The 24674-nt window shown below is 47.2% G+C and overlaps 1 protein-coding gene across 1 annotated transcript in view; it reads right to left on the minus strand.

Moving 5' to 3' along the window:
- The window catches only part of ttl (tubulin tyrosine ligase), a 45775-nt gene extending 22907 nt beyond the window's left edge, over positions 1-22868 (minus strand). The window contains exons 1-5 of the mRNA XM_038798898.1: positions 22803-22868; positions 18982-19079; positions 15848-16080; positions 14395-14530; positions 825-1094 (exon numbers count right to left, since the gene is read on the minus strand). Coding sequence (XP_038654826.1) covers positions 825-1094; positions 14395-14530; positions 15848-16080; positions 18982-19079; positions 22803-22868 — 803 coding nt within the window. The remainder of the gene's footprint in view (positions 1-824; positions 1095-14394; positions 14531-15847; positions 16081-18981; positions 19080-22802) is intronic.
- Positions 22869-24674: the final 1806 nt, after the last annotated feature.

A 24674-nucleotide genomic window follows, 5' to 3' on the forward strand; every position in this document is an offset into this window, starting at 1 on the left:
CTGAAGGGCAACTAGGGATGGGAAATAAATGCTGGCCTTAGGCAGCACGGTAGCGCAGTGAGTAGCACTGCTGCCTCACGGTGCCGAGGTCCCAGGTTCGATCCCGGCTCTGGGTCACTGTCCGTGTGGAGTTTGTACAGTCTCCCCTGTTTGCATGGGTTTCGCTCCCACAACCCAAAGATATTCAGGGTAGGTGGATTGGCCACTCTAAATTGCCCCTTAATTGGAAAAATGAATTGGTTACTCTAAATTTATAAAATAAATAAATAAATGCTGGCCTAACCAGCGATGCCCACACCCTATAACTTAATTTTTTTTAAATCTGAGATCCGACTGGTCTGTATGGCTCAGTTACACACTGACTGTAGAGCTACTCACTGCATTCAATACTGGGGGCCAGCTGCCATTGGCATGGTTTAAAATGAATGAAGCTCCGCTTATAAACATTTACAAACTTCTCCAGTGTATCAGTGCCTGGTGTGATGGGGGTGTACTCACAGGAACCTGCAAATATGCAACCAGTTGTAAAACAGAAAAAGCAACTCCCCCCCTCACAACATCCTCCGAATTCAGAAACTCATGGCAAGACAAATTGGAGGCATGCAAATCTGTGAACAGTTAACAACCCAACACTCTCACTATCATCCAGCAGCCGCAAGCAGCCCTGTATCCCCTTACCCTCAGCAGACATGGGCCTCGGCCTCCAGACAACTGCCAAGGGCATGTATGGGTCATTAATTTAAATGAAAAGATTGCCAATGAAACAAGAACGAGCCCAAAAAAGGTCTGATTAATGCTGGAAGTCAGCAAGGTTCAAACTGCACCTTATGATTTGCTTGATTTGTGGCAAAACACTGTTTTCCAAGTTAACACTGTGAGTGTTCATTAAATACTGATTGAATTCTTCAAAGAACATTTCGTTGCCTTCTTCATATTTCCCATAATTCTTGGAGTATTCCTTCTGAATGCAATGATTTGTCAGGTGACTGGTTTTGTCTTGAAAATCAGTGCTATTGTAGGGATCGGAGGAAGTTCGCAACACACCTTCCTTGTAGAGGTAGATGTTATACTGATGGTCAAGAAGTACCCAGCTTCTGGAAGTACAAGAGAAAAAAACACACTGTAAGGATTTATTTAATCAGAACAGAGGCATGTAGCTACATATGAACCACTTCCAGTCTATGGTAGTAACTTCAATCTGCTGCCAATTTACCATCTCTCCAGTAAGAAGGCATTTATGTAGTACTTTTCATGAACTAATCACAAAAGCAGCCAATTAAATACTTAAAAGTGTCATAATGCAGCAACCAATCTTTATACACAGCAAGGTCCCAATGGGCGTGGTGAATCCCGGGAGAACCCCAAATTGGGCTCCGTGCCTGGCAGATTACGAGTCACCCAACTCACTCCGCCTGACACCATCTTACTCTCGCCCAATGAGCCATTGGGCTCATTTAAATACCCGGGTGCCAGAGAGTCAATGGCCGCAGCTGCGAGACCTTGCAAGGGGCAGCACTGTAGCACAATGGTTAGCACAGTTGCTTCACAGAGCCAGTGTCCCAGGTTCGATTCCCAGCTTGGGTCACTGTCTGTGTGGAGTCTGCACGTTCTCCTTGTGTCTGCAACAAACTGGGTGCTCCGGTTTCCTCCCAGAATTTTCCAAAGACGTGCTGTTAGGGGAATTGGACATTCTGAATTCTCCCTCTGTGACCCGAAGAGGCACCGGAATGTGGCGACAAGGGACTTTTCACAGTAACTTCATTGGAGTGTTAATGTAAGCCTACTTGTGACAATAAAGGTTGTAAAACACATCTAATTAAGGGCACCATTTAGTACTGGTCGATACAAATGTGGACCAGGCGTAACAGCACCTCAGGGGAAAGGGGGGTCCTACAAGGCATTAGAGACCCCCCGGGTGGTCGGGGACAGGGATGGGTAGTACTTAGGCGCTTCCTGTGGCACTTCTAGGTTGGCAGTGCCAGGGGTCCAGGGCAAGGGGGGGATTTGCCAATTGGAGGGGAGAGGGAGGAGGGATTCCGAGGGGCCTTGACAAGTGCCGTTGAATAGCAAGGTGATTCTCGGCTTTGCAGCCACCGAGACTCACTCTGCCAAATTCACCCAAAAACGGCCTTAAACTTTTGTCCGCTGAATCGCAGCAAATGAACCAGATAATCTGTTTTAGTGATGTTGGTCGATGATAAATATTAGCCAGGACACCGTAGAGAACTCAGCTGCTCGTCTCAGATGCCTGGCCAATATTTCTCCTTTGTGATCTGAATTACTGAAGTTCATTAGACAACATTGGACAGGATTAGTTTATTCTGTTTAGGCTAGGTATCAAACATTACCACTTCTATTACTGATGGCCAAGATCAGTTAACTAAGAGCAGAGCAGGGCAGCCCGGGGCACAGTGGTTAGCACTGCTGGCTCACGGCACAAAGGTCCCAGGTTCGATCCCGGCTCTGGGTCACTGTCCGTGTGGAGTTTGCACATTCTTCCCGTGTTTGCATGGGTTTCGCCCCCACAACCCAAAAGATGTGCAGGGTAGGTGGATTGGCCATGCTAAATTGCCCCTTAATTGGAAAAAATGAATTGGGTACTCTAATTTTATTTTTTTTAAACTAAGTGAAGAGCAGCAAGCGAGCCTGGGATTTCTCTGGGCTGTGCATGGTGGGAATTCACATCAGGTGAATATCTAAAAGAGTTAAAATTTAGGTTTAGCCCTTTGTCAGCTTTTAAATGAAAAGACTGCACAAGCCTATGCTCCGATAATCATGCAATCACATAAATAAATAAATGAGTGCACACTTTAAAATAAATAGCAATAATTGAACTAGCAACCATAATAACGTAATTTGATGTGGACATTAACTCTGTTCTCTATCTTTAGAATCCATACAGTGCAGAAGGAGGCCATTCGGCCCATCAAGACGGCTCCAACCACTCAAAAGGGCACACTACCTAGGCCCATTCCCCCCCACCCTACCTCTATAACCCCACCAAACTATATGTTTGAACATTAAAGGGGCAATTTAGCATGGCCAAACCACCTAACCTGCACATTTTCCGACTAGAGCACCCAGAGGAAACCCATGCAGACATGGGGACAACGTGCAAACTCCACACCGACAGTCACCCAAGGCCGGAGTCAAACCTGGGTCCCGGGCGCGGCGAGGCAGCAGTGCCGGGCGCGGTGAGGCAGCGGAGCGGGGTGCGGCGAGGCAGCGGTGCGGGGCGCGGCGAGGCAGCGGTGCGAGGCGCGGTGAGGCAGCGGTGCGAGGCATGGCAAGGCAGCAGTGCGAGGCACGATGAGAAAGCGGTGCGAGGCACGGTGAGAAAGCGGTGCTAGGCGCGGCGAGGCAGCGGTGCTAGGCGCGGCGAGGCAGCGGTGCGAGGCACGGTGAGAAAGCGGTGCTAGGCGCGGCGAGGCAGCGGTGCGAGGCATGTTATGCCGTTTAGCTGCTGTTTAATAAAGAGTCAAAAGTTATGCTCCTTCTCACAAACACCTTTATTTTCCTTTAACACAACTCTGTACTAAACTCTATCATCACATCACATGCCCCAAAGGCCATCTGAAGCTTCTTTACATATCAGTGTCAATTATTGGATACTTTATTGGATATTTAATTGGAATGTCTCTTAACCTATTCCTTATCAGTCTCCCCTTCCTTGGAGAAAAAAATAATTTGGTGAAAACAAAATTACAAGAAACTCAAAAACACACACGGAATTTCCCCCCTTCTCTTTTTGTCAGTTTTGGAACGGAAAAAAAAAACAATGTCACAGAAACAGACGCCCTTCATTAACAATATCGAAAAGTTTCTGTGAACTAGCCCCATTTTTCGTAAAACAGTCGGACAATTGATAGCTACTGTCGACACATTTAATTTTTGCTATCTCCCCTCTGTCCAACATCTGCTTCAAACTTGCGATGTCCCTCCTTAACCTTTTCTCATGGACACTTTTTGTAAAGTGCACATTTTCCCACAGGAATTTATTGTCAATGTGACATTCAATGGCTATGTTACCCAAATCCCCTAATCCCAAAATTTCTGTCAATATCGGAGATATATAAAATGCCATATCCACCACCTCTACAAGGCTTAATGTCTCAGCAGCCAAAGTGCTTTTGACCACTCTCCTTATTTTCTTTGTCTCCCACAGAAGGTGGCAACATTTACCATTGTTCCCCAAAAGGAAAATTATAAAACCTCCTGCGCTTGAAACCCCATCACATAAATTTGCATAGGACGCATCACTATAAACTATGAGTTTCATTTGCCTACGGTCACCTAAAACCGGGAGACTCAAAACATACTCCTGTATTTTTAGTTTGACCAACGCTTTATTTGCTCTTAGTATGTCTTCTACTTTAGGATCATTCAACCAACCTCTCCCTTTAATGTATTGTTGCTTTTGAAGCACATGGCTTGTTCCCCAGGTGTGGTATTACAATTATGGACACGTGGTTTTATCACAAAACAATGTTTATTCCATTAACTCAACTTAACCTTTTAAATAAACATTGGATCACTTAACACCCCTTACTTCAAAGATAACCCCGAAAACAATACAACACTAAATAATCCCTCAAAATGTTCCTTTAAACCCAAAAGAATTCACCTGTAACAACAGACATGAGGTTACATTCAATATATTTATAGTCTTTGGATTTGCAGACACCCACAGACCCGCTCTGTGTTTTCTTCCTGCAGCTCTTTACAAAACACACAGACACTCCCAGCTTTCTCCTCAAACTGGCTTTCTCCTTTCAAACAGTTCTCCGCAAACCAGCCAGGCACTTTTCAGCTGCTCTCAGCAAAACACAGAAACACCCAGCTTTCTCTCAAACTGAAATTAAAAACTTCAAAATGGCTGAGCTAAAGCCCAGCTCCACCCACACTCTGACATCACTCCATTTCTTAAAAGGTACATTGCTTAAACATCCATTTCTTAAAGGCACTCTCACATGACAATTAACACACCCTTAACAACTGCACCTGAAATATTATTTGTCAGTAATGGAATACAATAGTGCCCCGACTCTGTAAATCCACCGTCTTTCCAAAAACTGTTGCCTTATCCTGTCAGTAGTGTATCTTCCATAGTCTGCTTTATTGCTGACTGACCCATTTGGATCATCAGAGCCATCGGAATCGAATGTTTCCCCAGACTCTTTTATAAGGCCTCTATCATCTGATCGAATAAGGTATCCGTATCCGCAAACTTAACTCCTGTCAAAACCAGGAACCTATCCATGTTGCTCACTCTAGCACAGTTCAGTAATTTAAATGCCAACACAGACTATGGAAATTCCAGGGTGTGTTTCTGCAGCCTTTTATATAGTCTGCTAAATTCCATTATATAGTCTTCAATGGAGATATCCTCTGTTTTCTGGAATCTATCAAAATCTGACCAGCCTTCATACGCATTTAACAAGTCATCCTTTTGATAAATCTTATCCATATAACGTAATAGTCTCCAGACCTTCTTCTGAGTCTAACTCTTCCAATTCCAGATCAGAAATCACTTTGCTTCGGATTTTACTCTCATAAGGTAAAGAAAGAGCCAATGCCATACCTTGATTTCTCTTTCCCAAGGCAGTTACCTTAGTCTACATAACTACTGCACTTCTCCATTGGTCGTACAATCCCCTTTCAGAAAATAAGGGGGATAGTCATATCCAGCCATCTTTATCCTAGGTTCAGCCAGATATATACTTTTTTTTTTCTCACTCACTCCTTCGTTGGGTCTGAAAAAGTTGTATCTTTCAACCCTTCACATTTGCACAGCAACCGTCCTCTGCTACCACTGTTATGCCGTTTATTGCTGTGTATAAAGAGTCAAAGGTTCTGCTCCTTCTCACAAACAGCTATTTTCCTTTAACACAACTCTGTACAAAACTCTATCATCACATCACATGCTCCAAAGGTCACCTGAAGCTTCTTTACATGTCAGTGTCAATTATTGGATACTTAACATCAATGGGACATTGAATTGGAATGTCTCTTAACCCATTCCTTAACATCGCAGGACCAAAATCTTGGGGAGCCCAGTTGTCCAGACTGCTGGAAGGTGCAAGGATTCCTCTTCCTCCAGAGGATGGCAGACAGGGGACAGCCATATGTGATACATAGAACATACACAGCAGAAGGAGGCCGTTTGGCCCATCGAGTCTGCACCGACCCACTTAAGCCCTCACTCCCACCCCCTCCCATAACCCGATAACCCCTCCTAACATTTTTTTTGGTCACCAAGAGCAATTTATCATGGCCAATCCACCTCACCTGCACGTCTTTGGACTGTGGGAGGAAACCGGAGCACCCGGAGGAAACCCACGCAGACACGGGGAGAACGTGCAGACTCCGCACAGACAGTGACTTAATTGAACCTGGGACCCTGGCGCTGTGAAGCCACAGTGCTATCCACTTGTGCTACTGAGCTGCCCGATGTAGCTCTAATCCTGAATTTCAAAAATCCATAAATGATGTCGCTCTAATCTTGTCTTTCCATAAATCAGTGATCACATGAACATGTAGCTTTTTTTTTTTTAAATAATTTTTATTGAAATTTTTCGATACAAACATTTACCCCTACTACATTTTAAATTATAACACAACAAAACCCCCCTGGAAAATCCTCCCCACGCCCTCCCCCCCCCCCCCCCCCCCCGCGCTACCAGTCTAGCAACCAAACCGTTTTTCCCTTTCTGCCGATGGCCTCGGGCAGTCATTGCCCGCGACCCCCCGCTGACGTGCTCCCTTCGTTGCTATCCCCCCCCCCCTCCCTTCCCCCCCCCCCCCCCTTTCTCCCCGGGTTGCTGCTGTTTCGGCCTCCAGTTCCTATCTCTGATCCAGAAAGTCAAGGAAGGGCTGCCACCGCCGGAAGAACCCCTGTACCGACCCTCTCAGGGCGAATTTGATTCTTTCCAATTGGATGAAGCTTGCCATGTCGTTTAACCAGGTGTTAACACTTGGTGGCCTTGTGTCCCTCCACTGAATCAAGATCCTTCTCCGAGCTACCAAGGACGCAAAGGCCAATATTCCGGCCTCCCTTGCCTCCTGTACTCCTGGCTCCACCCCAACCCCAAAAATCGCTAGCCCCCACCCTGGTTTGACCCTGGTTCCCACCACTCTCGATACCGTCCCCGCCACCCCCTCCCAGAACTCTTCCAGTGCCGGACACATCCAGAACATATGTACATGGTTCGCAGGGCTTCCCGAACACCTAACACACCTGTCCTCACCCCCGAAGAACCGACTCATCCTAGTCCCCGTCATATGGGCTCTGTGCAGCACCTTAAATTGGATGAGGCCCAACCTTGCGCACGACGACGACGAATTGACCCTCTCTAGGGCATCCGCCCATGTCCCATCTTCTATCTGCTCTCCCAGCTCCGCCTCCCACTTGTCTTTCAGCTCCTCTATCGGTACCTCCTCCACCTCCTGCATTATTTTGTAGATGTCCGAGACCTTCCCTTCTCCGACCCAGACCCCTGACAGCACCCTATCACTCGCCCCTCTATCGGGAAGCAAGGGAAATCCTTCCACCTGTCGTCTGGCAAATGCCTTCACCTGCAGGTATCTAAACGTGTTCCCCGGGGGGAGCTCAAATTTCTCCTCCAGCTCTCCCAGGTTCGCAAACCTCCCCTCTACGAACATGTCCCTCAGTTGCCTGATGCCCGCCCTGTGCCAGCTCTGGAATCCCCCGCCAGTGTTCCCCGGGACAAATCTGTGGTTCCCTCTCAGTGGCGCCGCCATCAGACCCCCCACTTCCCCCCTGTGTCGCCTCCACTGCCCCCAGATTTTAAGGGTGGCCGCCACTACCGGACTCGTGGTATACCTTGTGGGGGGGAGCGGCCATGGTGCCGTTACTAGCGCCCCCAGGCTTGTATTGCCGCAGGACGCCCTCTCCATACGTTTCCAAGCTGCCCCCTCCCCCTCCATCACCCACTTGCGTACCATCGATGCGTTCGCCGCCCAGTAGTATCCGGAAAGATTGGGTAGCGCTAATCCTCCACTGTCCCTACTCCGTTCCAAGAAAATCCTTCTCGCTCTAGGGGTGCCATGTGCCCACACATAGCCCATAATGCTGCTAGTTACCTTCTTGAAGAAGGCCCTGGGGAGAAAGATGGGCAAGCACTGGAACAGAAACAAGAACCTCGGGAGGACCGTCATTTTGACTGACTGCACCCTCCCTGCTAGCGACAGCGGTACCATGTCCCACCTCTTGAACTCCTCCTCCATCTGCTCCACCAGCCTTGAAAAGTTCAGCTTGTGGAGGGTCCCCCAGTTCCTTGCCACCTGCACCCCCAAGTACCTGAAGCTCTTTACTGCTCTCTTAAAGGGGAGCCGCCCAATTCCCTCCCCCTGATCTCCCGGGTGTATCACAAAGACCTCACTTTTACCCACATTTAATTTATATCCCGAAAAGTCCCCAAACTCCGCTAGTATTTCCATTACCTCCGGCATTCCCCCTTCCGGGTCCGCCACATATAACAACAAATCATCCGCATAGAGTGATACCGATGTTCCTCCCCTCCCCTTGTCAGTCCTCTCCACCCCCCTGAACCCCTCAGTGCCATCGCCAACGGTTCGATCGCTAATGCAAATAGTAAGGGGGATAGGGGGCATCCCTGCCTGGTACCTCGATGGAGCCCAAAATACTCCGACCTCCTCCCGTTTGTAACCACACTCGCCATCGGGGCCGAATACAGCAGCTTCACCCACTTGATAAATCCCTCCCCAAACCCAAACCGTTCCAGCGTCTCCCACAAGTATTCCCACTCCACCCTATCGAATGCCTTCTCCGCATCCAGTGCTACCACTATCTCAGCCTCCCCCTCCACTGCTGGCATCATAATCACATTCAACAGTCTCCGGACATTTGTGTTAAGTTGTCGTCCCTTTACGAACCCCGTCTGGTCCTCATGGATTACCCCTGGCACACAATCCTCTATTCTGGTTGCCAGGACCTTTGCCAACAGTTTGGCATCTACATTCAAGAGGGAGATAGGCCTGTAGGACCCGCACTGTACAGGGTCTTTGTCCCGCTTCAGGATCAAGGAGATCAGGGCCTGTGACATTGTCGGGGGCAGAACCCCCCCCTCTCGCGCCTCATTGAAGGCTCGCACCAGCACTGGACCCACCAAGTCCACATACTTCTTATAAAATTCCACCGGGAACCCATCCGGCCCCCGGCGCCTTCCCCGCCTGCATCTGGCCTATCCCTTTAACTAGCTCCTGCAGCTCTATCGGCGCCCCCAGCCCCTCCACCCGTTCCTCCTGGACCTTTGGGAACCTCAATCTATCGAGGAAGTTCTCCATTCCCCCCCTCCTCCTGGGCGGCTCAGACCGGTACAATTCCCTGTAGAAATCCCTGAAGACCCCGTTCACCTCTTGCCCCTTCTGCACTACGTTCCCTCCCTTCTCTCTCACTCCCCCAATCTCTCTGGCTGCATCTCGCTTGCGCAGCTGGTGTGCTAGCATCCTACTCGCCTTTTCCCCGTACTCATAGACCGCGCCCTGTGCCCTTCTCCATTGCGTCTCCGCCTTCCTAGTGGTCAGTAGGTCAAACTGGGCCTGTAAACTGCGCCGCTCCCTCAACAGCCCCTCCTCTGGTGTCTCCGCATATCTCCTGTCCACTTCTATAAGTTCCCCCACCAGTCTCTCTCTCTCCTGCCTCTCCTTCCTTTCTCTGTGTGCCCTTATGGAGATCAGCTCTCCTCTGATCACTGCTTTCAGGGCCTCCCAGACTACCCCCACCTTCACCTCGCCCGTGTCGTTCGTGCCCAGATATCCCTCAATGCCCTTCCGGACCCTTCCGCACACCTCATCGTCCGCCAGCAGCCCCACATCCAGGCGCCACAACGGGCGCTGGTCCCGTGCTTCCCCCAGTTCTACCTCTACCCAGTGTGGTGCATGGTCCGAAATCGCAATGGCCGAGTACTCCGTGTCCTGCACTCTCGAAATCAGCCCCCTGCTCAGTACAAAAAAGTCTATTCTGGAGTACACCCTGTGGACGTGGGAGAAAAAAGAATACTCCCTCGCCCTTGGCCTGCCAAATCTCCAAGGGTCTACCCCCCCCATCTGCTCCATGAACCCCCTTAGCACCTCTGCCGCTGCCGGCCTCCTATTCGTCCTGGAACTCGATCTGTCCAGCCCAGGGTCGAGCACTGTATTGAAGTCCCCCCCCATGATCAGGCCCCCTGCCTCCAGACCCGGAATGAGGCCCAACAGGCGCCTCATAAACCCGCGTCATCCCAATTCGGGGCATACACATTCACCAGCACCACATTCTCTCCCTGCAGCCTACCCTTCACCATCACGTACCTACCCTCCTTATCTGCTACCACCTGCGCCGCCACGAACGACACCCTCTTTCCCACCAAAATCGCCACCCCCCCGGTTCTTTGCGTCCAAGCCTGAGTGGAACACCTGTCCCACCCACCCCCTTCTCAGGCGTACCTGGTCTACTACTCTCAAGTGAGTCTCCTGCAACATTGCCACATCCGCCTGCAGTCCCTTTAGGTGTGAAAAAACCCTTGCTCTCTTGACCGGCCCATTCAGCCCCCTCACGTTCCAAGTAATCAACCGGGTCGCGGAGCGACCCGTCCCTTTCCCCTGTCTATTAGCCATGTCCTGTCCCCTGTTCGCCCCGGGTCGACCCTCCCCTTCTGACCCGTTCCCCATGGCGATGGCCCCCCCCCTCTCTCCTCCCGTTCTTCCCTTCCCGTCCTCGGCCTTTCCAGCAGCAACCCGGTATCCCCCCCTAACCCCCCCCCCCCCCCCCCCCCCCCCCCCCCCCCCCCCCCCCTGGCTAGGACCCCTCCTAGCCGCAGTGTATCCACCATCGTACTCCCGAGAGTCAGCTGGTTTTCGCTGACCCGGCTGCCCCTGCCACACTCCGACTCCTCCCGATGTGGGGGGGGAGGGGCCTCCCCCCCCCCCCTTGCCATCCCTCTCTGACCCCGCTTCAGCGCGGGAAAAGCCACCATTGCTGGCCACACCCCACTCTTCTCTCCTCCCCCTTCCTCCGTCCCGCGCGCGGGAAACAGGGGAAAGCCCGCGCTTTCGCCCGGCCACACCCTACCCCGCCATCTTCAATTCCACCCCCGTCCCCATCCAAGCCCATAAAAAAGCCCCCCTAAAACGAGAGGAAGAAAAAAGAGAAAAAGAAAACACGCATAACCAACTTGCACCCCCCCCGTCCCGCCTCCCCAACTTAACAATATAACAATATAAATAACAAATCTCAAATAAATACATAAATACATAACTATGCCTGCATAACTAAATAACTACCCAATAATAACGTATTTAACCATCACCCTCCATCGAACCGAACAGAAACCATAACCCTTAAAGAACAGATCAAAAAACAGTAAAAAAGCCCCCCCTACACCAACAATAATCAAGGGAAGTTGGCAACGGGAAGAGACACACAAAAAGGAACAAAGAAACCCCCCATAACACAAGTTTCAAAGAAACCAAACGATCCATCAACTTTAACCAAGTTCCGACCTGGCCTAAGAAAGACATGGGCCACTTGATCAGTCAAGGGTACTCGGGCGGCCTCGACCGCCGGCGTTCCCAAGTTCTAGTTCAGGTCCAGCTTTTCCTCCCGAACAAAAGTCCATGCCTCCTCTGGGGTCTCAAAGTAATGGTGCTGGTCCTTGTAGGTGACCCACAAGCGCGCTGGCTGCAGCATTCCGAACTTGATCCTCTTTGCGTGCAGCACCGCCTTCGTCCGGTTAAACCGGGCCCGCCGCTTTGCCACCTCCGCACTCCAGTCCTGATATATCCGCACCGTCGAATTCTCCCATTTGCTGCTTTTCTCCCTCTTGGCCCACCTCAGCACTTTCTCCCGATCACAGAAACGCTGGAATCGCACCAGCACCGCCCTCGGGGGCTCGTTCGCCCTAGGCCGCCTAGCCATGACCCGATATGCTTCTTCCAGCTCCAGGGGCGATGGACCGGCCCCCTCTCCCATCAGGGAGCTCAGCATCTCCGCTACATATTTCGGGAGATCAGGTCCCTCCAGGCCTTCTGCTAGGCCCAGGATCCTCAAGTTCTTCCGCCTCATTCGAGTGTCCAGCTCCTCAAAGCGGCTCTGCCATTTCAGGTGGAGTGCCTCGTGCACCTCCACCTTTCCCACGAGGACCGTGGCCTCCTCCTCCCTTGCAGTCATCTCCTGCTGCAGCTCTCTTATCGACGCCTCTTGGGTCGCCTGGGCCCCCATCAGCCTTGTGGTCGTCGCGTTCATAGACTCTAAGAGTTCCACTTTCAGCTCCGTAAAACACCGGAGGAGAGCGGCCTGCTGCTCCTCCGCCCATTTTCTCCAATCTTCTAGTGCGCCACCGGCCGCCATTTTGGTCCTCTTCCCCCGCTTTTTCCGGGGAGCTGCTGCCGCTTTTTTTGTCGCCCCACTCCGAGTACCGACCATAAAGTTGGTCTCACTCTCCTCAGGGAGCCTTCCCCCACCGGGATTCGTCTTTACAGTACCGTCGGGGCCCTCCAATCGGCCCTTAAACACCTTTGTCGCAGGAGCTGCCAAATGTGCGACTTAGCTGGTCATAGCCGCAACCGGAAGTGTCCGAACATGTAGCTTTAGTAGCTTCTCAGAAATACCAGCAGGCTACAAATATTACTCATCGCCCCTTTTTAAATGTAATCGCAACTTCAAAAAGACTTTTGTTCTTGTTATTCAAATGACTAACGTCAATTGAAGGAATAGCTTAAAAGTGTCTGTGTATATGGAGAGCATAAATTTGGGAGACTCACGCTCTCTCTTTGAAGTCAAGGTTCATGTTGGGTGTTCATGAATATCAAACATATATCACGCTACCACTTGGTATGACGGTGTTGCAGCACTGTTATACTGTTTGATGAGGATGCTACATAAAATTAAACAATGCCTTGTTATAGTTGTGTATATCTTTCGTAAATTCACTTTAACCAGAGTGAACACACGATCAGTACCATCTCTTTAAAACTCAAACTATTTGCTTGCAACCCAGCAAATCATAACGAGACTGTGCTTTGATCCTGTATCTGGTTGAGGCCTTTCGACTGATATGCTAAGTGTTGAACCCAGCTGCTGGCAGTTGTGTTCCAGAAATAAAGTTTTTTTTCTTGATGGCAGTACGTTAAACAGCGTTGCTTGTTACCATAATGCACACAAATACCACATGTCAAAATAATTAGTTACATCGGGTGCCACGGTGAATGCACTGATCAAAGGAAAATGTACAATTTACAAATGGGAAGGTGTCCGCTGTTAGAGAGAGATCCCAGCGCAGGATCATAGGAGGCTGACCGTTAAAAGAATCGGAAAAGCAGTACTAGAGGGATTCTTAAAATAAGCAAAATACTGCGGACGCTGGAGTCTGAAACAAAAAGAGAATGCTGGCAAAATTCAGCAGGTCTGGCAGCATCGGTATTTACAGAATTTGCAGTGCTTTCAGCCCATCGAGTCTGCACCGGCCCTTAGAAAGAGCACCCCACCTAAGCCCATACCTCCACCTTATCCCCATAACCCCCACCTAACCTTTTCGGACAGTAAGAAGTCTTACAACACCAGGTTAAAGTCCAACAGGTTTGTTTGAAGTCACTTGTTTTCTGAGTGACTCACCTGATGAAGGAGCAGTGCTCTGAAAACTAGTGACTCCAAACAAACCTGTTGGACTTTAACCTGGTGCTGTAAGACTTCTTACTGTGTCCACTCCAATCCAACGCCGGCATCTCCACATCATGACAACTGTTTTGGGCACTAAGGGCAATTTAGCATGGCCAATCCACCAAACCTGCACATCTTTGGACTGTGGGAGGAAACCGGAGCATCCAGAGGAAATCGGGAGACTGTGTTCTCTCTCTCTCTAGAGGAATCCTTGGTGGACTGCCTGTGGCTTAATCAAACAGTTTTCCAAGTTTGAGAGAGCGGGACTCTTAAAAGGATTCCATGACCCCTTAGGTACTTTGCCGCAAATAATAAATTAGGACTGAATATTACACAATTCAAAATTGTCTAATCGTCGTCTTGTTTTATACAATTTACCATATGTGGTGGTATTCCATTTAAAAAGGTGGTTGAAAATTCTGTAAGTATTTTACTGTAAGTAGGATAACAACAAACTCTGGAGCATGTTACATATCACAGGACAAGGTCTGTTCATGACAACTGTTACAAAACATTGAAAAGAGAAAAAGGTGCTGGAAAACATTACATATTAGGATTGAAGGAGGGTAACTTTCACAATAGTGTGACTTCTGATCACAATCTATTATGATACAGGAAGGTAGTCCCTCCCCTCTGATTCCAACATGCAGAGTCACAGCAATGGGAAGGAAGACTGGAACAAAAGAATTCAGGAACCAGAGACTGACTCCCTTTACCTGATGTCAAATTTGCGATGTCCTGGTTCTAACAGTAAAGGTCTCTCGAGGTATTTCTGAATCACGTGAACTTGACCTTGATTATCTATGTAATCCATCAATTCATTGGCATCAGAGGAAATAAAAATTCCAGTACCTGAAAGCAATGTATAACTTCAATTACAAACACATACTGGGTGCAGAGTTAGAATCTCTACCATTGTAACCAGGTAAACAAAGAAATTATAGTTATTTAGGCCCTTGATTATGCCCTTCGAAACACTTCAAATCCGAAATAACTAACAATTTAGTGACCGATGACATGACATGCAACTTGTGCACAAAGTCACAGAGTCTTGCAGTTTAATGTTTCATCTGGTGGTACTTCTAACAATGAAGCACTCCATCAGTAATGCACACTGTGGTATCAGTCTAGATTATATATTGAAATCTAAGATGGTCCATAACTACATTGAGTATACGAGTGTAAGCAAACAGCAGGGTGCATTACATCCCTTTTGGACAGTAAGAAGTCTTACAACACCAGGTTAAAGTCCAACATGTTTGTTTCAAACACTAGCTTTCAGAGCACTGCTCCTTCCTCACCTGAGGAAGGAGCAGTGCTCCGAAAGCCAGTGATTTGAAACAAACCTGTTGGACTTTAACCTGGTGCTGCAAGACTTCTTACTGTGCTCACCCCAGTCCAACGCCGGCATCTCCACATCATCCCTTTTGAAGACAGCCAGAAACAGGGCAAGAACAAATCTTCTACTACTTTATATGCATCTTCTCAAAAGGCCAAAGATGAAGAGCAAGATAGTTCAGTGGAACACCCCTAAAATTGAAACAACACAGCACCAAATCATTCAACGATAGCCCAACTCAAAAATCCTGCAGTTAAAATAAAAAACATAGCCCCAATGGCTCTACAGGTAACCACAGCATCAGTATTAGCACTGAGCTGTACAAGGCAGAAAGTTTCACAGTCTGATGCAATTAGCTGATTTCACCTACATTTAGTTTCGGTGCCACGTGGAAATATAGGCCAGGTTCTTATTCATGAACACTAATAAGGAACTTCTACTCATTAGTGCGCTGGTATGAATGTTCAACAACATTTATAAAACGTCGCTCATAGAGGTCCCAAAGCAGTTGGAATTGCCGCTTAGTGACCAAAGTCCCGAAAGACGTGCTTGTCAGGTGAACTGGATATCCTGAATTCTCCTCCTGTGTACCCGAACAGGCGCCGGAATGTGGTGACCAGGGGCATTTCGCAGTAACCTCATTGCAGTGTTCATTTAAGCCTACTTGTGACACTAATAAAGATTATTATTATTGATATGCAGGCTTGGTGGGGTTATGAGGTTACGGGGACAGGGCGAGGGTGTGTTCCGGATAGGGTGTGTTTTCAGAGGGTAGACTCGATGGGCTGAATGGCCTCCTGCTGCACTGTAAGCATTCTATGATCCTTTACCTTTGGCACCTGCGGAGGATTTGGCTATCCACACGTTGCTTTCTCCATTTTCAAGTCTCTTGTGGTAGGATGCCAGGAATGCTTCCCGATCATCTGTCCTCACATTATTTCTTTGTGCTTTGATGCCATTCTTCACAGGTATCACCGTGGTTTGGAGACCCATGGGATAGATCACATACGATTCTGGAAACCAGGTGCACGATTCCATCAGTTCTGGGATTGTCTTGATGAGTCTAATTTAAAAAAAGTAAGTTGTTCCATTGAAAAAGTGAACCATGAAAATACGCAACCTTCACTTTTGACAGATTTTCAATAAATCCTAAGGCAGCAATAAAGCAATATTCACTGAATACCAATCAGAGCAGGAATATATTGCCTTCCCTCACCTACTGACATGCTGAGCAATTGTAGCATTCTAATAGTTGTTCCAGCTAACTCAGGAGAAATCAGGATAGTCCACTGAAGACTATCATGCGCGCGCGCGCCGGGGGGGGGGGGGGAGAGAGAGAGACATGCAGGGAGGTCAAAGAGTAAAATAGTTTAAAATTATTTCAGCACGAACAGTGAAGGCTAGATGTTTCTTAATCCTTAAATCCTTACAATCAGTTTCCACCCAGCACAGAATTGAAATGACTCCTACCATAGAACATACCATAGTCACAAATGGCATGCTATGTGGGCAGCACGGTGGCACAGTGGTTAGCACTGCTGCCTCACAGCACCGAGGTCCCAGGTTCGATCCCTGCTCTGGGTCACTGTCCGTGTGGAGTTTGTACATTCTCCCCGTGTTTCCGTGGGTTTCGCCCCCACAACCCAAAGATGTGCAGGATTAGTGGATTGGCCACACTAAATTGTCCCTTAATTGGAAAAATGAATTGGGCACTCTAAATTAAAAAAAAACAAATGGCATGCTATGTGACTGTGGCAATAGCATTAATATCCCCCCTTTTCCTTCTCAACCGGTTTGCAGCGTTTGACGTTATTGACACCATTCTCCACTGTCATCCAGCTAGGTGGGGCTGCATTCACCTGGGTCCATTCCTACCCAAACGGAGACAGAGAATCGCCTGCAATGATTTCTCTTCCTGCTCCTCTGCCGTCTCCCAAGGATCTATCCTGGCTTCCTATTTCTCATCTACATGCTCCTCTTTGGCAACATCACCTAAAAGCACAACTTAAGTTTTCACATAAATGGCAAAACACCCAGCTCAACCTCAGCACCACCTCTCTCGACACCTCCACTGTTGCTAAATTATCAGACTGCTTGTATGGCATCCAGTATTGGCTGAGCAGGAACTTCCGCCAATCAAATGTTGGGAATGCTGAAGCCATTGCCTTTAACCCCTGCTCCAAACCTATTCCCCAGCTAGTGACTCCATCCCTTACATTGACAATAATCGGAGATTGTTTGCAACCTTGGGATCACATCGGATCTGGAGATGAATGTCCAAACACTGATCCACACCATCTGTATTACTGCCCATTTCCTGCTCTGTAACATCGCCTGGCTACACCCATGCCTCAGCTTTATCTGTTGCCAAAACCTTATCTTTCTTTTCCTTAGAGTTGACTATTCTGATGCACTCCAGGCTGGTCTCACAATTCCTACTTCCATAAACTTAAGCTCATCCAAAACTTTGCTTCCTGTGTTCTTACTCACTTCAAGTCTCGTTTCCCTTCGCCCAGTCGGCTCACAGACGATGGAGCAACACCTTTAATTTAAAAGAATTCTTATCCATTGTTTTCAAAACTCTCCATGACATGGCCTTTCCCTTCCTCTGTCATCTCCTCCAGCCCCACAACCCACCATGATATTTGTGCTCATCTAATTCTGGTCTCTTTCTTGAGCATCCTTCATTTTAACGGCTCCACCATCAGCCTTCAGCTGCCAAGGCGTCAAAGCACAGAAATTCCTTCGTTGAATCTTTCCTGTGGCACGGTGGCACAGTAGTTGGCACTGCTGCCTCACACCCTCAGGGACCCGGGTTCAATTCCGGCCTTGAGTGACTGTCTATGTGGAGTTTGAACTTCCTCTCCGTGTCTGTGTGGGTTTCCTCCAGGTGCTCTGGCTTTCCCCCACAGTCTACAGATGTGTAGGTTAGGTGGATTGGTCATGTTAAATCGCACAGTGTCCAAGGATGTGTAGGTTAGGTGTGGTTACGGGGATAGGGGTGGGGAGTGGGCTTAGATAGGGTTATCTTTCTGGCTCGATGGCTGAATGGCCTTCTTCTGCACTGTAGGAATTCTACTCTTTACTTACTTTTTTCCTTTAAACACTGTTTATAACCTTCCTCTTTGACCTAGGTTGTGGTCACCTGTTCTAATGATCTCCAAATAGCTCAGTCTTTAACTTTGACCTTAAAGTTCCTGTTAAGCCGCTTGAGACGATTATTACACTAAGGGTGCTACACAATTAAGTTGTTGTTAAATTACTGGACAGGTTTCATCCTGCACAAGATCACATGGCAGACGGTTTGCAAAAGCTGAACAAGGCAAAGGAACCACAGTCAGCTCATTACAGACTTTCAAATACTTTTTGCTGACAACTACAGTAGCATTCACAATCAGTCCAACAACCTCTCTGGCTGGTGAAAAGCTTTGTAAACAGCAAAAGGTGTTCCTCTTGTTCAGACCACTTATCTGTACAATGCAACTCGTGTTGTACAATGTGCAACATAACTTCGTCAAACGAATGCATCTAGGTCAGCCACATGCATCAAGTTACATCTGTGTTATGAGCCAGACTTGAGTTACAAAATCACTCATTGTGAAGCTGAGTAACTTGCAAACCTCAATATTGGGGCAAATATAAGAAACCTTTTAAATTGATGTTAAGCTTTTCTAAAATACTTTACACACTGGGGTGGTCACCATTGGCTGCTGTTAATATCCCTTCACAGCGCTCACTAACTTTGAGGCTGTACACAACACAATCAAAGAGTTTAAGGGGAAACGAGAATTAACAATGTGGACAAACTATTTCCCCAGTGTGCTCATCCCTCAGCTCTTGGAATGAAAAGTTTAAAAATGTGCGCTTTTTATTTAAGTAAATTAATATGTTTCCCAAGCCTTCTCTAATTTTGCCCACAGTGCAGTAGGCTGGGCTGCTAAATTTAAATAAGTAATGTACTTACTTGACTAATGAAGCCTTGCGGCACAGTTTGTCAGCACCCCTATAATAGTTCACAAGCTGTGCAAGTCCTGGTTCATGACCTGTAAACAACCAGAAGTGCTATTATTAGAATGTGCATTGTTGGACTTGGCACTGTACAAAATTTATAACTCATAATTATTTAAAGGGACCACTTTGCACCTATATGCTGTTCAGTGTAGAGCACATGTCTTGGTGTGGTGTTAAACCATTAACGGTGCTAGATTATCTTCGGATGACACCAAGGTGGGTGGGAGGGTGAGCTGAGGAGGGTGCAGAGATTCTTCAGCGTGATTTGGAAAAGTTGAGTGAGTGGGCAAATGAATGGCAGGTGTAATAATAATAATCTTTATTATTGTCATTGGTAGGCTTACATTAACACTGCAATGAAGTTGCACTGTGAAAAGCCCCTGGTCGCCACATTCTGCCGTCTGCTCAGGTAAACTGTGGGAGAATTCAGAATGTCCAATTCGCCTAACAAGGATGTTTTTCAGGACTTGTGGGAGAAAACCAGAGCTTCCGGAGAAGACCCGCGCAGACATTGGGAGAACCTGCAGACTCCGCACAGACAGTGACCCAAGCCGGGAATCGAACTTGGGACCCTGGCGGTGTGAAGCAACAATGCTAACCACTGTACTATCTTGTCGCCCATATAATTGGTATAAATGCGAGGTTATCCATTTCGGTAGCAAAAACGGGGAGGCAGACTATTATCCAAATGGCCATAAATTAGGAGAGTTGCAACAAGACCTGGGTGCTCTCGTACACCAGTCACTGAAGGTAAGCATGCAGATACAGCAGGTGGTAAAGAAGGCAAATGGTATGTTAGCCTTCATAGCCATCAAGAGGATTCAAGTAGAGTGATATAATCCCTACAGTGCAGAAGGCCATTCGACCCATCAAGTCTGTACCAACCTTCCGAAAGAGCACGCCACTGCCGTAATCCCAATTAACCGTTGGACACTAAGGGTCAATTTAGCGTGGCAAATCCACCTAACCTGCAAGCCTTTGGACTGTGGGAGGAAACCGGAGCACCCGGAGGGAACCCACGCAGACATGAGGAGAACGTGCAGACTCCACACAGTCATCTAAGGTCGGAATCAAACCCGGATCCCAGGCACTGTGAGGCAACAGTGCTAACTCCTGTACTACCATGCCACCCATATAGGAGCAGGGATGTCTTGCTGCAATTATACATGGCCTTGAGGAGGCCACAACTGGAATATTGTGTGCAGTTTTGGTCTCCTTCTTTATGGAAGGCAGTTCTTGCTATAGAGGGAGTGCAGCGAAAGTTTACCAGTCTGATTCCTGGGATGGCAGGACTGACATACAAGGAGAGATTGAGTCGATTACGATTATATTCGTTGGAGTTCAGAAGAATGAGGGGGAGATCTGATAGGAATCTATAAAATTCTAACAGAACTAGACAGGGAGATGCAAGAAGGTTGTTCCCAATGGCGGGGGTGTCCAGAACCAGGGGCCACAGTCTGAGGATACGGGGTAAACCATTTAAGACAGAGGTCGGGCAGCACAGTGGCACAGGGGTCAGCACTGCTGCCTCACAGCACTGAGGTCCCAGGTTCAATCCTGGCTCTGGGTCACAGTCCATGTGGAGTTTGCACATTCTCCCCATGTTTGCGTGGGCTTCACCCCCACGACCCAGGGTAAGTGGATAGGCCACACTAAATTGTCCCTTAATTGAAAAATATGAATTGGGTACTCTAAATTTATTTTTAAGAAAGGACAGATGTGAGGAGAAATTTCTTCACCCAGAGTGGTGAGCTATGGAATTTGTGACCACAGGAAGCAGCGGGGACTAAAATATTGTATGTTTTCAAGAAGCAGTTAGATATTAATAATAACAATAATAGATAGCACTTTTTTAATAATAATCTTTATTGTCACAAGTAGGCTTACATTAAGACTGCAATGAAGTTACTGTGAAAATCCTCTAGTCACAAAAGGGATCAAGGGATATAGCGGGAAAGGTGGGATTAGGCTACTGAGTTGGATGATCAGCCATGATCATAATGAATGCAGAACATGCTCAAAGGGCCGAATGGCCTTCTCCTGCTCCTATATTCTATTACAAGTTCCAAATCACTACCGGGTCTTCTGACTAGATCAAGTGTGAGATCAGGTGAATCCTGCTCTTGTCAGCTTGGACTTGCATGTGTCTCTTGTGGGGACCATGAATTGGATTCAATTTGAATTGCTTTTTGGAGCAAGCAAGGAGGTTGATTAAGGGCTTGCCCCTTCCACTATGTGCATTGGTCGGGTAACTCTGAGAAAATAATAACATTTTATCCTAAAAAGTTCCATTCCAGTGCTCAGCTGAGTTCCCTAAATTCAGCCCGAGGACCAATGGAAGTACTATACAAGTGGTGGTCGTGTGTGTGTGTGTGTGTGTGTGTGTGTGTGTGTGTGTGTGTGTGTGTGTGTGGGGGGGGGGGGGGGGGGGGGGGGTAGACGAGGGCAGACACGTTACCCGTTTAGCTACACTGCTAGCACTGAAAACTGAGAAAGTTAATGGAATGAGAGTTCTTAAAAGAAAATGATACAGTGAAATAAATATGTGTAAATAAAAAAGACTTGCATTTCTATAGTGCTTTTCACAACCTGAGGTCGTCTCAGAGTGCTTCACAACTAATGAAGCATTTTTTGCAATACTGTCACTGATGCAATGTAGAAAGTGCAGCAACCACATTGTATACAGCAAGGTTTCATGAACAGCAACGTGATACGACCCGATGATTTTTTTATTCTTTCACACGATGTGGCCGTTCCTGGTTCAGCCACCATTTAGCTATGCAGAGAGGCTGAATAGACTCTGACTTTTTTCATTTGGGGAGAGTCAGTGGTCTACAAGATTATATGGTGCATGGATAGAGTGGATGGGCAGGCACCCTTTCCCAGGGTGGAAGGGTCAGTCACCAGGGGGCATAGGTTTAAGTTCCGTGGGGCAAAGTTTAGAGATGATGTGCGAGGCAGTTTTTTTTTAACACAGAGAATTGGGAGTGCCTGGAATGCGTTGCCAGGGGAGGTTGTGGAAGCAGATACACTAATGGCATTCAAAAGGCATCTCGACAAATATATGGATAGGATGGGAATGGAGGGATTCGGCACTAGGAAATGCTGAGGGTTTTGGTCAAGAGTGATACCATGGCCGGTATAGGCTTGGAGGGCCGAAGGGCCTGTTCTTGTGCTGTACTGACGTTTGTTTGTTCTTTATTGTCCACTTCTAATTCCCCTTGAAAAGGTGGTGATGAGCCACCTTGAACTGCTACAGTCCATGTGGCATAGGTACACCCACAGCGCTGTTAGGGAGGGAGTTCCAAGGTTTTGACTCTGACAGCAAATTTTAGTAATGGCGGTTCAGGGATAAATATTGGTCTGGAGACAGGGGAGAACTCCCTCCTCCTTCTGAATAGTGTCCTCAGATTTCTACATCGCGCTGGACATGCAGACAGAGCCTCAATTTAACGTCTTCCTCATCTGTGTTATATTTTATGAACTCATTTACACATATATAATGTGATTGTACTTAGGATTTTAGAAAATCAGTGTATTTTACTGACTTTAATAACAAGTTCTTATTAATCTAATGGCTAGAAACATATTGCACTGATTTCTAAATATCCCAGGTAAGCATATAATTATTGAAACTAACATTCTGGAAACACATGAATACTACATTCTACGGAGGGTTACTGTGTGTGCATGAAGTTTCAGGAGAGATGATCAGGAAAAGGCCAGCAAGCTTGGAATCCTTATGCTTATGTGCCATATCTTGCACATACATACAAAAACAATGGCAATTGAGAAGACATCTTTAGTAAAAGATGCAACATTAGGCACTTTGTCCCACATGATTTTATTTTTGCACAAGAGAGAATATTTGAAGCAAGTAATTCCAGTTTACATGTGCAGGATCTATCAAGTTGATGATATGGTGGCACAGAGGTTAACACTGCTGCTTCACAGCGCCAATTCCTGTCTTGGGTGATTGTCTTTGTGGAGTTTGCAGGTTCGCCCCGTGTCTGCGTGGGCTTTCTCCTGGTGGTCCACTTTCCTCCCAGTCCAGAAACGTGCAGGTTGTGTGGGTTGGCAATGATAAATTGCCCCTTAGTACCCAGCGATATGCAGGTTGCGGGAATGGGGCAGGGGATTGGACCTAGGTGTGGTCCTTTTCAAAGGGTTGGTGCAGAGTCGATGGGCCAAATGGCCTCCTTCTGCACTGTAGGGATTCTATGGAAGCTGGTACTGTTTTAGTTCCTATTAAAATGATCACGTACATGTCAACTGCTCCTTTCTAAACCTCCAGGAAATTCAGTAACAGCTTGAGCAGCTGATCCATTCAGAGATTTCTGTCAGTGCTGCATGAGTCGACTGTTAGGAAGGGCAGTCAATGTAACCTCATCCTTCCAGTTCATTTTTCTTTCTCTGGATAAGCAATATCCTTCTCTCCGTCCCTCACCCACATCCCTTCAACAACAGTCAGGATCAGAAATTTTCTATGAGAGTACTCAGCGGATGAAAATCCAAGTCCCAACATTCCTCTTGGAGTGTAATGCAACATCAGCTTGCTGCCCCACCTAGTAGAGTAAAATGGGACTCTTCCAGCATTATGTCTTACAAATAATCACTAATCACAAACGGAGGGTCTGATGTCATCAAGTCTGTGAAACGTGACTGCACTAAAATAACATATTCATGGTAAAATGCGAGCCAGTCCTGACCCAGCACCTTGGCATACTGCAATGCACACAATGCAATGTTCAAACATCTGCAACTATCAATTTGCATGCAACAGGGTAAGTAAGAGGTTATTGAAGCTCCCTACAACAAAAAAAAGATTCAAATAACCTACACACATAGACCCTTCCCAATGTTTCAGCACTTCCTATATGAAAGTGTATGGTCTGCATCTTGTGTTTAATCTGGTTAATCTGGTACTGTCTGTTTAATTTTACAGTGCAAGTATTAATTTTCATTGTGCTGGGCTCACGTTCACCTGTCCTTTCCTTCAGACGTCAACTGACATTCCCAGCTTTAACTTGTCATTCTTCACAACCACGTTAAAATAGTTACTTGACTGCACAATCCATAATCAGAATCCAACAGCTTGTGAAGCTGAACCTCTTAAACCCTTTGGCAAGTCTTGGAGAGAGATCTGATCGATGTATAGGGAGGTGGAAGCAAAACTAAGCAGCACTCCTATCTTCTATCATAAATACTGATAGTAACGTTGCTTATAGTGATCTGAAGATACAACATATGGACCTGGAAAAGGATGATGCTATCAATTGCACCCGGCATTTAGTGTGGGGAGGGGATATTGTGCCACTGCAATAGCTTGCAGACATTCATTGAAGATCTTACATGCGGAGATGGCACTGGAGTGTAACTGTCACTTGTTCAACTCTACCACCAGTGAGAAGTAGGTGCAAAAATGGCAACAAAAAAGGCAAATGGCATACAAGCAATGTGAGAAGTGTTTTTACATAAACATTGAAGGAAAAATGTTGCTTGAAATCAGCATGTTTCTGGGCAGTCACAGCGAAGAAGCAAAAGTTCAGAGATATCAATGCATAACTTGCAACAGGGTTACTATAGAGTTAAGAAAAATCATAAAACTGTTTCAAATTGCTTCAAGTTATTAAAAGCCGTGACAAG

This window comes from Scyliorhinus canicula, chromosome 6 (genome assembly GCF_902713615.1).
Source record: "Scyliorhinus canicula chromosome 6, sScyCan1.1, whole genome shotgun sequence".
In the NCBI taxonomy this organism is placed as follows: Eukaryota; Metazoa; Chordata; class Chondrichthyes; order Carcharhiniformes; family Scyliorhinidae; genus Scyliorhinus; species Scyliorhinus canicula.